Source organism: Malus sylvestris, chromosome 10, assembly GCF_916048215.2.
Source record: "Malus sylvestris chromosome 10, drMalSylv7.2, whole genome shotgun sequence".
Classification (NCBI taxonomy): domain Eukaryota; kingdom Viridiplantae; phylum Streptophyta; class Magnoliopsida; order Rosales; family Rosaceae; genus Malus; species Malus sylvestris.
This window is the reverse complement of record NC_062269.1, coordinates 42,029,709-42,043,517: the sequence shown is the minus strand read 5'-3', so window position 1 is coordinate 42,043,517 and position 13,809 is coordinate 42,029,709. Positions and strand designations below refer to the sequence as shown.

The following is a 13,809-nucleotide window of genomic DNA, read 5'->3' as shown; positions in this document are numbered from 1 at the left end:
CCACAGAGAATTTCAGACTTTGCAGTCCTGCGCAGGTTGTGGTTTTATGTTTCAAAGCCTTCATGATTGGGTGAAAATGAAAGGTGAAATGTGAAAAACTCATATATAATATAATTCAATCTTAAAGTTCTTGGTGATATAATTTTTCTTGATTGAGTAACTACCTAGATAACACATTCTCTGGGTCTTTTTACACATTATAACTTGGTAAAAATACAAGGAAAACCATTATTTATAGGTTTCTGGAGCTGCCCAGCAATATATATTTAAAACAGAAGAAATTTTTCAGTGTGCTAGGAACACGGCTCGATATACAAAGTGTAATAATACAAGTGGTTAAATACTTCAAAAAAAAAAAAAACTTCCAAAACACTTGTTGTATCATACTGTATTATCCTAAAACAGAAATGATTAAAAAGTAGAGTCAAGTCAATATATAATATAAATTTGTGAATAGAATACAATATGGTATGGGAATCAACAAAGCAAACGTATGTTATAACAAGAAAAATAAATCGGGGTTGACAAGAAAACAAAGGAATGGCAGACATCCGTTATAACTTACATGTATGAGTCTAATGGGTGACATAAGCAATTGCATCTTCAAAGGGAAACATATACCAAACCACCCAATAAGTTTTCAAACCTCTACTCCGTCCTCAATCCTCACCAGTCAAGTGATAGAAAATTTTGATAAGGTCGTTTAATTTGGGGTAACTTTTATATCGGGCAAGATTAATGTGAAATTGGATAACGCGAGAAAACATTTTACTGAGACTGACTGATTAGAATAACTCATATAACGAATAAGATTAACGTGAAGCTAAATAAAAATTAATAAATAACTCTCACGGTAATAAAATATGTCATACTAATAACGTGGTCAAAATTCCTACCAAGTATACTCTGAGTCAAGCCCCCTCTCCCTAATTCCAGCCGACAAAGACTTTCACTCCTTCACAAAGTCACACTGATATTTGTTCAACTAATTAATTAATGGATGACTCAAAGTCTCTCAATTCTAAAACGCAAGCAAAAGGAAGGAACCTAAACCTCATTCACACACACACAAATGCCAAAGCACGCCATAGAAATAGATGAACACAAAATAAAGAATAAGCTTGAGAGGAGGAAGAGAGAGAGAGAGAGAGAGGGAGAAATAATATTAAAAGTTGAAACGTAGACATGCTTCGCATGTCGGGCATTGCTAGCAGGGGGACACGTTGGGGATGAAAACGTCATTTAATGGGGGTTATGTATGCACATCTGCGTTGCATGCAGAGTGCAGTTAGGGTTAGGGTTGTGAAATTTGGATGGAATTAATTAAAAGATTTCTTTAATTTATTTATTTGAATTTATTTGTTTGGAACACAGACAAAATGGCTGAAACAAAATTCATGACTTGGCTGGAACGTGGCCTCCATGGCCGTACTCGTTCAGTAACAGCATCCAAAAGAAAGAGAAGGCGGTTTCAAATTTGGAAGAATACTCTCTCTCTCTCTCTCTCTCTCTCTCTCTCATCATAGTGTTTCTGTGGCAGTGTCATGCATTGGCAGAGCCGCAGAAGCATGGACGTTAAGTGTTGTGTGACATTCTAAGCAATTAAAGCCATTTTTTCTTCTTCTTTTTCTTTTTTTTTATTCTTTAAAAATAATAAATAAAGAAATTTTCTTTTGTAAATGTATAAATACAGAACCCTTTTGTAAATGTACAAACATATAGAGGCTGTGTTTCGACAAAAAAAAAAAAAAAAACATATAGAAGCTGTGTGTCGATGCTACTGCATTGCTGCATTTAGGGTTTAGGGTTTACCGTCCATGCTGGTATTTGGTTATCTTTCTTTTCTTTTTCATGGGGAGAATTTTAGTAATAATTATGCCCCTTGAATTCATGATATCCATTCCATTTGCTCTGTCGAATTTGAATCTTGTTATTAGTTCGCATAACTTTTTATAATGTATCAATTTTATTGTGTTGTCTAGCTTTAAAATTAGGATGAAAGTAGAACTCTATACGATGGAAAAATTAGAATATGTAAAGGCAAATTGACACACTCTAACACTAGGAGGGTTCAAGGTCAAATAAAAGTTGAAAAGATAAAACTGAAATAAAAACCTAAGTTTGTAGGGCCTTGCTAAATTCTCTTTAAAAGAATATATAATTAAATTCTGATTTTTAGCTATTTGAAAATAATTTTTTTAGTTTGTGTACCCCTCAACACTATCATTTCTCTCCCCTCATCTTTTGCCTAGGGAAAAAAAAAACAAAAAGTAACCATTTTTTAGTTTTTACAGATTGTCCATCAAGAGGAATTGCCAGCAAGAGGAATTGACCCTAGATCTTGGTCTAGCGAAAAAAAAACGATTCTTACCAACTCAACCAACCCTCATTGGCTATGAGCCTTTATGTTAAATCTCAATTTAGGATGCATATTGTATATAGCTTTATTACTCTGAGTTATTGAAATAAATAACCCATCTAGTAATGCTAATTATGGAACAAAAAGAAGAAAATTTCTGGAAGCTCAAGAGGAGCTCCCAGTGAAGTGACCTGTTACAACTCACAAGAATACGCTTAGTCCTCGCCTAAATTAGCTTAAAACTATGTCACCCTCTCGTGACCAAAAGGCGACCAGTTTTGGATATTTCAGAATTTCAAAGAGGCCTAGTGTGACGGCCTCTCGCCCTTCCACAAAGAAGGGCATTTCTTGGAATTGGGTATTCATCTCTCCATGAATGTGCAGGAGAATACACTCTCAGATAGAACTGCTGCCCCAGGTACTGCCTCGCCCAATTTTGTGACCTTACGTTCCACATTCCCACATTGTCCAATGCTATGTAGATTGCAGTCCATGCCCTAGGATACACCTGCATCCGAAATACCAATATCTCAGACAAACCCAACAATGTTGGGGTGGATTACATGTATGAAACAATTATGGCGTTTTTACTTATAAGGAATATAGGAAATCAGAAAATGGAAGCAAAAATGGGGAAATTCGAAATAGAGGAAAATAAGGAATGAGAATTAAATCAACTATTTCCCACAGATGATCTCATCCCTGGTTTTGAGAGTGTTTGATTAGTGATTTTAAGGTGGGAAGCGCATAATTTTTTATTCCTTAAGCATATTAGTAAGCGTCGGAGAAGTCAGGAATTGAAATGATTGCCGTTCTCCTCATCCCCAATCTTGGTATAAGCAAACATTAGTATTAACTTCAATTACAATATTTGGTGTAACTTTTCATTGGTATGTAGTAACTTGTGAGATAATCAATAAATTTATGTTATAAAAAATGCATGTTAATTCATACTATATCTTAAAGTATAAAAATCTTCTGGTGCACCCAAATGATAACACGTGAATTTGTAACACCAAGTGATAATGTTCACGTATGATTCAATCTCCAATACTTCTCATACCTGAGTTGTGGAACGTGCAACTGTGTCTCTCAAATTGTAACGAGCTCTACTTGCAGGTGTCCATTGTCCTCCTTCCATCCTGCAGATTCTCCCACCATTCTCAAAATTAGTTAAACATGAAAATACCAAGATTTAATTTAGGCCTGTTCTTGGAAATGAAGAAATTACAGAAAAATCCAAACTATGTGCATGATCTTACCCCATCACAAAGAATGAATAGCCATCAATGTGCCATGACTGCACAGTGTCTTCCCAATTTTGGAACACAATCTCAACGTATTCCCGGAAATCAGCGTGCATCACGGAGGTCTGGAGGTAGCCGCTTCCGCCTGTGGGGTTGGTCGCAATGCTTCCAACGCTGAAAACTCCCTGAATGTTGAAGTAGTCAGCAAGTTTCAAAGGAGTGTCTGGTTGAACATATGAGACACTGTTGACAGCATATCTCTGCTTGCCATTGATCCAAGGAGCAGAGTTTCCAAGCATGATTGTCCTGGCTGGTTTGATCAATCCATAGTGGTAGGAGCCTTGCGGATTAGGCCTTGGCCCGCTCGCAGTCAAATTCCATCTGGTTGTATCGAAAGAGCACGGAAATGATCAATGTGAGAAAAGATACCACTCTCATATCCAATAAAAATCCCTGACAAATACGAAGTTTTTCTTCCATGAAACGGAAATGCCATTTATTGGTATTTTAAACTAATCATTCACTATCATGTAGCAGAGTTAAAATACATGACAATGCATGATTAGCTTGGAAAGACAATATAGCAAAGAATCATAATGTACCTTATAGATCTCGCTTGGCTTACAGACCAAGCAATCTGTGTGGTAGGACCCCAAGGGATAGGACCCGAAACTCCATTACGCGAATTGCTATAGTGAAGAACGGCTGTTGTGGTGAGTACCTGGCGGGTGAAGCGTGAAGACACAACGACGTAGTAGTCCTGCACAGGCTGATTAGCCGTGACCAAAACGGATAAGGACTGTCCGAGATGGATGTCAAGGGAGTCATACATGTTCTGCAGTGTATGAGATCCTTCCACCTCAACAAGTTTCATTTTGTGTCCTTGAATTCTGAAGTTAATGGATGTCGTAAGCCCCACGTTTGATATCCTAAACCTATATGTCTTGCCTGCAAAACAAATTGTTCAAACAATGAGGTGCAAATTTGCCTTTATTCATAAGCTCAACGAGACGGTTACAATACTGTCTTGGTCAACTAGCCTAATTAACGTTAGTGAAGAAGTGAATTTCATTCGAGGATACCTTGATCAACGGTGAATGTGTATCCATTCCACCCACGACCATTGATGAGAAGCCCGTCAGGGTTGGGAAGAGCTCGACCTCTATCCAAGAAGCCTCGTCTCAGTATCTAACATTTCCAAAACAGAACATTCAAAGTCTGAATTTCAACGTTTTATGTGACCAAAATATGAGTTTAGTAGGTTAATTACATAATGATTAGTCTTGAACCAGTCGCCTGCCAGCACGGTGAAGTCTCCAGCAGGAGTAGGGAAAGGAACGGGAATCTTAGGACGGCTCCAGATTCTGATGCCACCAAACCCTCCGGCGGCTTTGTGGAACTGGAGGGACGGAAAGTAGAAAAAGCTGCCAATTTGATCCTTGACTTGGATATTGTAAGTGAAGTTCCTCCCCGGCGGGATCGGGCAGGTTGTTCCAAAAACTCCGTCCTGCCATGAGTTCCTTCTCTGCTGTATGCCATCCCTACAGAAGAATCACAGGACATGAGAGTCGGATTTAAGCTAAATTGTGTCACTTCAACGGTTACGATTAAAATGCAACTTGATCGTAGATAAATTTAACATTTGTAAGTTTAAAAGGGGTTACTTTACCGTCCAAAAGTTCGAACAATTCTAGTCTGATACTGAAATACAATTACGTGGTATAATCAATCTGGTATTTAAGTATACGTAGATATTCGTTAACATCATACCTTGTCATCCACTCATATCATTAGGGGTGGGTTCGGTTTAATTCGGTTCGGTTTTTTGCCAAAACCGAAACCAAACCGAAATTTCGGTTCGGTTCGGTTCGGTTCATTTTTTTTTCGGTTTTTTTCGGTTCGGTTTTTTTTCGGTTCGGTTTTTTTCGGTTCGGTTTCGGTTTTTTGTTTTTTTTTTCTTTCAAAAAATGAAAAACATTGAAATTTTAAATTTTAACGTATCCAACACAATCATAACACAAGCATTCTAACTATAATCAAAGACAATGAAAATAAACATTTAAAGTTGAACTAAAATCATCAATCAAGTCTTCCAAAGTCCAAACTAACAACATCACAACACAAAAATCGTACAAATGACTTAGAAAAGTTAAATTGTATGATGTTGTTCAAAGATCGGGGTTGTTTGCTTGTAACTGCATGTTGACAACTTGATTAGTAAAAGAAATGCGTGGGTGGATTTATTTAGTGTGTGTTGGATTCTTTTCCATCACAAATTCCCTAAGTAATCTACCCGAAATAAATGTTTATAGATTCTGTTACATGTTATATGAGAGTAGATTTGGAAAAGAAAGCTGAGACAAAAGTAGACAGTGCTATGGAGATGGATGTAGGTACTTCAGGATGAGGTTTGGCTCCGGAACCTTATATGGGGGATAAATAATAGGTTAGGGTTTAAAGTTTTTATAGGACTTTTTTTTAATATTTTGAGCTTAAAGTTTGGCAACACATTGGGTTTAGCATATTTTAACTTACAAATTGGGTTTAGAAAATAATATCCAAAACAAATAATTAAATAAAAAAATTAATTTAATTAATTCGGTTCGGTTCGGTTTGGTTTGGTTTCTAGATCACTAAAACCGAACCGAACCAAAAGAATTCGGTTCGGTTCGGTTTTTTCAATTCGGTTCGGTTTTTTTGTTCGGTTCGGTTTTTTCGGTTTCGGTTCGGTTTGGTTTTCGGTTTTTTTCGGTTTTCGGTTTTTTGAACCCACCCCTACATATCATAACAGTCAGTTGGTTATACCATGTAATCGTATTCCACTACCACACAATAATTTTTATAGAAACTAACTAGTACATTCAACTAACAGTCCCTTCCCAAGCTTCAGTTTCTTTCTAACACATTGAATGTGAGGCTGAAACCACCTCCACCTCTCTGAATGCAAAGTTAGACATGAATGTTAGTTTGGCTTGGGGTTGGGGGTAGCTGGTGGCTTGTGGGGCTCAATAGTAAATGCATTATTTGAATGTCAATGTCTGCACATTTTTTTTTCTTGACATGACAAGGCGATACTACAAAGTTACGTACTACTTTAATTTACAAAAAGAACGACTAAACTCGAGCATAAGGGTATTTACGAAAATGATGACCAAACTCGAGTGTATGGAAGGAACACCGGAAATATACACTATCTAGATCTGCGTAAACTTAGATTCCAGCTCTTTGTTCATAGAATATAAATGTAGGTGTGGTCCTGCGGATGAGAGAGATCTAAAGCATGTGAAGGATCAGATCTCACCACACGAGGCCAGTTGCCTCAAATATAATATTTTGATTATTCTCATGTACTTGAGAAGGCAACATGGGATAGATTATTAACGAATTTAAAGCGATATTCTATTTTAAATTATTCTAATTTACGAAAAAAATTATATCAATCTAATTAGCTGGTTTAACTCACATTTAAGACGGTTGAGAGATTAAGAGGTGGTTTAATTTGATAACTGAGATTTAAACATTAATCAGCATTCTTAAACAATGGCAGATCCTCAATGAATGTCTGTGCCATAACTTAAACAAAACCAAACCGACAAAAAGATAAAACGTAAAGATGCTTAATTTAATTATTTTTTAACAGTTTTTTTTTTCTGTACATAAGCTACCATTTATTGCTGAACTTACTAAAATAACCCCATCTTCACATGCATAATAGACGCGAGATTTCTACTTATTTGGCATGTATGCAAGGAGATATTAGTCATTGTGAAATAATTAAGTGGAAGAATATTCTGATAAGAAAGTTTCGAAGCCATAGATCTGGGCAAAAACTTTCTAAGTTTTGACTTAAAAATGTATTCTTGGTACTCTGTTTGGTAGCTGAGAAAGCGGAGGGAAACAGAAAGGAAATTAGAAATTTGGAATTACATGCTTTATTCAAAAGAACCCATTTGCCAGAACAGAGAAAGGAAAGAACCCCAGATTCAGAATGATATTCTTTCAGTTTCTCGGGCAGGAATTTTCTCAGGAAACAAACAAAATTAGGGAGATAAGATGACAGAAGCAGAGTATATTTACCAAGAAATGAGGAAGGGTTCACGTAGGTAGTTGAAGACGCTGATGACCAAGTTATCGTTTGTCACAGCATCGATCTGAGGCCCTGGAAATTGCCCATTGATCAAGATCCCCTGCAGAAGCACTTTTTTAATTAAAAATAAAACACTTTTGAAGATAATGGCTTTTCTGCCTCATTTAGTAAAAGAACAGTTGGAAAAAGCTGAAGATGTACCTGTTGCTTAACACCAAGCGGGTAAATGTCACCATAAGTGACTTTCCACGTGAAAAATCTATAAGGGTCTTCGCCATTGACGCCATTGACGAGAAAAAGAACCAAGAAAATGGAAAAAGAAAGAAGCTTGCAGTCTCTCATTTTTCTCTGCAAAACCAGAACTTATTGAGAGAATGTGGCTTTGTTTATAAAGTAGATCTAGAGAGAGAAAGAGATAGAGAGAGAAAGCATTCAAAGTAGAAATGGTGAAGACCAAATCTAACCGTGAATCTTTCTCAAACAATCTCTTTCTATGTTCACCAATGTGGTGGTGCTTCTGTGGGCAGTGCTTCTGTGAGCAGAGCTTTTAGCTCTGTTTTTGTAAGCGAGCAAGAGAACAGTAGAAGATGGCTTATTGTGAGCTGTCAGTGGTTTTCGGTCCAATGCGTGGTGAGATTTTTTAGTGTTACCGGTACACGAGTTGGTATACCATGTGTTGAATATGAGTGCTAAAAAATTAATAACTTAAAAAATATAATTTTTCACCACTTCTATTAAAATATATGGTGTACCACTTGTATTCCCGTCACAAGTAAAAATTATGTCAGTGGGTGAGATGAAGTGGTGCATGTGAATGTTGAGTTTTTGATGCATCGAGTGAGCCCTACATGTCATACCGTTGAATTTGAGTCCAGTGTCAAATCCTCACGTGGTATTATTCATTCACGTATTATAATATAACAATATAGATTATATGTCATGAACGATCAAGGGTTTGACGTTAATCAACATATCTCTGTATTATAGCGTGAAAGGATTGATAATACCAATTATCAATGTGAACATCATATCCAAAAACTTGTGCATGAAGATAAAAATAAATATAAATATTATAGCCCGAGTGTATTTTTATTGCAAGAGATATTGCATATTAAATCTGCAATAAAGTGTGGAGAAGGATTCTAATAGTTTGAAAGTTGAAACCCAAGAAACAATGAGTTGAAGAAAAAGAACTTATTTATCACAGTAATCCGCCACTTGTATATGACATGAGTATAGTGATAACTCTAGGATTGTCACACTAAAAAAACTTGTCCAAACTTTAGGACAAACTTTTACTGAAAGAATTTTTTTTTTTTTAAAATACATATTTTTACTGAATTAGGGTAAAATAATAGAATTGGATTTATGTGGTTACCCCGTATCACGTGCACCCGTAGTTTATATAGAGTTCTGGACCTGCAGCTTAAAAGACAATGAAATGAGCTGTCATGTTATACCATAATATATTTTCTTTTTTTTATAGATTTGTTAGATTAGAAAGTTAACAGAGTTCGAACTCATACCGTGATGCAAAGACAAACCGTTATAATAAAGGGCCACTTGCATAATATATTTTACTTAAATATTATCCTTTTTTAAGTCCCATTTTGCAGACAAGAGATAAATTAAAAGGAGGCAGATTCTCTGCCCTCCCACTTCTCATGTCCTCCTGTTTTGTGTGGTCACAGTTAAGCCATGTCAACATTATATACATATATTTTTATAGAGATAATAAGACAAAAAAGAATAATGATATAAAACGTTGACGTGACTTAAACGTAACCATACAAACAGAAAGTCACTGGAAGGCACAGAAAGTGGAAGGGAGAGAATCTGCCTCCAAATTAAAATCCCTTGTTTCGATGAGTTTCATCAGACAAATCAAATTAAAAACACCAAATGATTAAACACGGTTTCTTTAGCACATTGCGGCATGTGCAACATCATTAATACTTTATTTTGTTTGCAATGATATTTTAAACTATTTTAATTTACGAAATTGGTAGTCATGTACATTGTTCTTATTAGACTTATTGACCTAATCTACGTCTACACGAACACATAATCATTTAGCATTATTGGCATTATTCTCACATTACTACGTGATGGTTCAACTATGTGGAATTTTCCAATTTGGTGATATAATCTAGAAATACTTGTTCTTGTTATTAAACATTAATTAAATACCATAGTAACCAACGACTGGTTGTTCTTCAACCATAATTTAGAAATTGATAACCAGTTTCTGTATTACAATCTTATACAATATAAGAAGTTAGAGGAAAAGGGTGAAGAATTTAATCCGTGTCCTGCCATGGCAAAGATGAAACTGAAATTGAGGAACCAAGGTCCCTATGTAAGTTCATGTTCCCATGCACACTGAAATTGTCGGAAGGAAAGCGGATGGGTGTTGGCTATGTGCCACAATCGGATGTAGAGTGGTCACAAGCCGGTCCGCGCTCTCCTATATATATATATTTATTTATGTTTTTTCTGAATTTGGGTATTTTTCTTATAAGGTTGTAATGGACAGTGGGGTGGTAAAGCTCACAATCTTGAAGCCTCAAGGGTATTTAACTGGCATCAGTTATGGAGGAATGGACAATCTTTTAGATGTCAAGTCAAATGAAACCAACAGAGGGTAACACCTTTACAAATATCTGACATGTATATTTTAACAATATGGTTATCTAATAATATTTGTAAGTATCTTTAACAGACATTAAAGAGCTAATCCCGCCTAATCTTCTACTTGCAGATATTGGGATATCAACTGGAGTTTGCCAGGAGGCCAAAACAGATATGAACCGTATGGTTTTGCTCTCCTCTCGTGCGATATATTTTCTTGAGCATTTTTTTATCTGCACTTGCCTTTTACCCCAAGAAATAGGCAATTAACAGTCTAAATTTATATTGAACTGGACTGAATCATGTCGATTTTTCAGACTCAAAGGAGCTGAATATAGTGTTGTTCATCATAGCAATGACAGCTTAGAAGTTTCATTCAAGAACACCTTCATTCCATCATCCGCTAACGGAGTCAAATTGCCGCTAAGTGTGGATATAAGGTTGTACTTCATTAACGCAGATCTTTAATTTCGTTCGTTGTATGATGCTGTTAAGGTTTTCGATGTTTATTTTGTTTCCTACTCATAGTCATTAATTTTCTTCAGGTACATTGTAAAGACTGGTGTTTCAGGCTTCTACAATTACGCAATATATGAGCGGCCTTCTGGATGTCCTGCCTTCGATCTTGCTCAGACAAGGATGGCGTTTAAACTGCGAAGAGAGAAGTAAAATCTACCCATTCCTATTTAGAGTTTCCAAGTGCATCGGTTCTTTCTTATGTTATTTTTATTGGAGCGATATTCTAATTTAAACTGCAAAGAGGGGATTCGAATTTGAGTTCAAGGAGAGCACACTACTCTAACTAACTTGGCTACGACTAGGTCTGTGGTTCTTGTCTATATGTTTTTACATTCACTGAACTTGTATTAGGTTCCACTACATGGCAATAACAGATGAGAAACAAAGGATAATGCCAATGCCTGAGGATGTGCTTCCACCAAGAGGCAAACAACTAATCGTGCCTGAATCAGTTTTGCTTGTAGATCCCATCAATCCTGATCTCAAAGGCGAGGTGTGTACCTAAAATAATTCATTGCGTACCAGCGAAAAATGCTTCTATGCCATGTTGAATTCCGTCAGAACTCCAAATTGTGCTGCTATTTGTATGCCTTTGAATGCAGGTTGATGATAAGTATCAGTACTCGATGGACAACAAAGACAGTGGAGTTCATGGATGGATAAGTTCCGGCCCCACTGTAGGGTTTTGGCTCATCTTTCCCAGCCAGGAGTTCCGAAATGGCGGTCCTACGAAACAAAATCTCACCGTCCACACTGGTCCATTCTGCCTTGCTGTAAAAGTCTATCACTCAAATTCAATAATAAGACATTTCCAGTTGAGGATCAGCTAAATTTTATGTCTATCTGGTGCAACAGATGCTTCATGGAACTCATTATATCGGCGAAGATATATTAGCTCATTTCGAAGAAGGGGAGACTTGGACAAAAGTGTTTGGCCCCTTTTTCGTATACCTTAACTCAACCCCAGATGTATCAAAGGCACACGATTTATGGATTGATGCGAAAAAACAGGTACTGAATCATTTCTAGCCAAACCATGCTTAACGTTGCTATTGAAAACCTTAAATGTTGCCTTTTTGATAACTGGTTAATGTTGTACTTGGCTCATCCTAGAGGCTGATTGAAGAGACATTGTGGCCTTATGCTTTTGTTCAATCGCCCTACTATGTTGCCGCTAAAGAGCGTGGTTCAGTTTCAGGAAGATTGTTTGTCCAGGATAGGTCAGTACCAACTGTTTGCGACTGCTGTTTAATCAAACCCTTCCATGGTATTGCCAGTTCTATGCTAAATAGTAGCATTTTTTTTTATTGTGTACATGACTCCAGGTATGTTTCGGATTCTCTCATTCCTGCTAAATACGCGTATGTTGGTCTATCAGTTGCAACTACTCCAGGATCCTGGCAAACAGAAAGCAAGGTAAATTACTAACCGATTCAGACTGCCAGAGAGTGTAAACTTGGGACAAAAGTAACCTTCTTAATTCGACATTTCACTTCTACGCAGGACTATCAGTTTTGGATACAAACAGATATCATCGGGAATTTCACCATCAAGAATGTTATCCCTGGAGTATACGGACTCCATGGCTGGATTCCGGGTTTTGTAGGTGATTACCTTGACAACGAACGTATCACAATCTCTCCAGGTATATTTCTGCAGCTAACTTTCTGCAAACGAGGCAGTTCTTTTTCTTTCTCATAGGATTTCATTTCAATGTTAGATCTATCAATACAGTTAGCTAAACACAACAAATTGAAAACATGGCCTATTTTCCACTCAGGAACACAAACACAACTCGGAAACCTGACCTATGTTCCCCTCAGAGACGGTCCAACTTTATGGGAGATTGGCTACCCTGATAGGACGGCCATAGATTACTATGTTCCTGATGTGAACCCAATATACGTGAACAAGCTGTTTCTGAACAGCCCCGAGAAGTAAGTGAATTCATCCTTTCCCGAAAATGAAACTTAATGAACCATCCTTATTTCATGCTTGATGTTTCACATTACAGGTATAGACAGTATGGCTTGTGGGACAGATACACTGATGTGCACCCTGAATTTGATCAGACCTTCACTATAGGCAGCAGTAATCCGAAAACCGACTGGTTTTTTGCTCATGTGGACAGGTGTTTCCCTCATCTTATCATATGCAACACGAAACCAGAAACTTCTCGGATTATTCAACAAAAGCAGCATAAATCTTCGTAGACCTAAATGCTTGTTCCTCAAGTTTTACTCGATGAAAAAAAAAGTGTGTGCATTGATATAAGTAATTTGAATTTTGCAGGAGGGGAGCAGATAATAAATACCTTCCAACAACATGGACAATAAAGTTCAATCTCAAATCTGTAACGACCGGCACACACAAGTTCAGACTGGCCATCGCTTCAGCAACCCGCTCGGACCTGAAGGTATGGATGGCAAAAGTTACAGAAGAGAAAAGTATAAAATGTCTCAGATGACATAAATAAAATGTCTGTGCTGCAGGTTCATGTTAATGCTATGGACATAGAACACCTGGTGATTCAAGTTTTGAACTTGGGGACGGATAACGCAGTTTGTCGACATGGAGTTCATGGACTCTATCGGCTTTTCAGCGGCGATATCCCATCAACGCTCCTGGTAAAGGGAGATAACTCCATATTTCTTTCACAGGCTAGGGGTGGTGATGCACTTTGTGGACTTTTCTATGATTATCTAAGACTGGAGGCTCCGGAAACAGCAGAGAGTTGAATTATCACCCGCGGATTAAGGACAATGCCCGCAATTAAGATGGTCTATGAAATCGTTTTACAGCTTACTAGTGCTTCTCAAATATGTTCTTCATACATATTACTTGTTGGTTGTGACAAGTTAAACAAAAACCTTCTATTGGAAAACAATGTGGCAAGGTTACTTGATTATCATTCAAGTATATACATTTAAACAAATCTTAACCTTATGCTAAATGTAGAGACACAA

At 37.0% G+C, this 13,809-nt stretch overlaps 2 protein-coding genes across 2 annotated transcripts; one reads left to right on the top strand and one right to left on the bottom strand.

The window, feature by feature from the left end:
* Positions 1 to 2,364: 2,364 nt before the first annotated feature.
* Positions 2,365 to 8,243, bottom strand: LOC126586412 (L-ascorbate oxidase homolog). Its single transcript, XM_050251255.1, has 8 exons — positions 7,895 to 8,243; positions 7,684 to 7,793; positions 4,877 to 5,147; positions 4,689 to 4,794; positions 4,209 to 4,554; positions 3,622 to 3,987; positions 3,423 to 3,501; positions 2,365 to 2,867 (listed from the first exon to the last, which is right to left on the bottom strand). The coding sequence occupies exons 1-8, from the start codon at positions 8,033 to 8,035 to the stop codon at positions 2,655 to 2,657; spliced, it is 1,632 nt and encodes a 543-aa protein (XP_050107212.1). The 5' UTR covers positions 8,036 to 8,243; the 3' UTR covers positions 2,365 to 2,654.
* Positions 8,244 to 10,268: 2,025 nt separating this feature from the next.
* LOC126586411 (uncharacterized) lies at positions 10,269 to 13,778 on the top strand. Its single transcript, XM_050251254.1, has 14 exons — positions 10,269 to 10,337; positions 10,455 to 10,505; positions 10,642 to 10,764; positions 10,870 to 10,989; positions 11,195 to 11,336; positions 11,446 to 11,616; positions 11,699 to 11,854; positions 11,957 to 12,063; positions 12,169 to 12,259; positions 12,347 to 12,488; positions 12,624 to 12,780; positions 12,858 to 12,974; positions 13,136 to 13,259; positions 13,336 to 13,778. The coding sequence occupies exons 1-14, from the start codon at positions 10,294 to 10,296 to the stop codon at positions 13,579 to 13,581; spliced, it is 1,791 nt and encodes a 596-aa protein (XP_050107211.1). The 5' UTR covers positions 10,269 to 10,293; the 3' UTR covers positions 13,582 to 13,778.
* The last annotated feature ends 31 nt before the right edge of the window (positions 13,779 to 13,809 follow it).

What these genes read in the sequence shown, in the direction of transcription:
- LOC126586412 (XM_050251255.1), bottom strand. Translation starts at nt 8,035, where the DNA reads ATGAGAGACTGCAAGCTTCTTTCTTTTTCCATTTTCTTGGTTCTTTTT. An exon ending in GAACCCTTCCTCATTTCTTG is followed by an intron (nt 5,148 to 7,683) that starts GTAAATATACTC and finishes ATTCTTCTGTAG; the next exon opens with GGATGGCATACAGCAGAGAA. An exon ending in CACATTCACCGTTGATCAAG is followed by an intron (nt 4,555 to 4,688) that starts GTATCCTCGAAT and finishes TTTGTTTTGCAG; the next exon opens with GCAAGACATATAGGTTTAGG.
- LOC126586411 (XM_050251254.1), top strand. Translation starts at nt 10,294, where the DNA reads ATGGACAATCTTTTAGATGTCAAGTCAAATGAAACCAACAGAGG. An exon ending in AGATTGTTTGTCCAGGATAG is followed by an intron (nt 12,064 to 12,168) that starts GTCAGTACCAAC and finishes ACATGACTCCAG; the next exon opens with GTATGTTTCGGATTCTCTCA. An exon ending in TTTTTTGCTCATGTGGACAG is followed by an intron (nt 12,975 to 13,135) that starts GTGTTTCCCTCA and finishes TGAATTTTGCAG; the next exon opens with GAGGGGAGCAGATAATAAAT.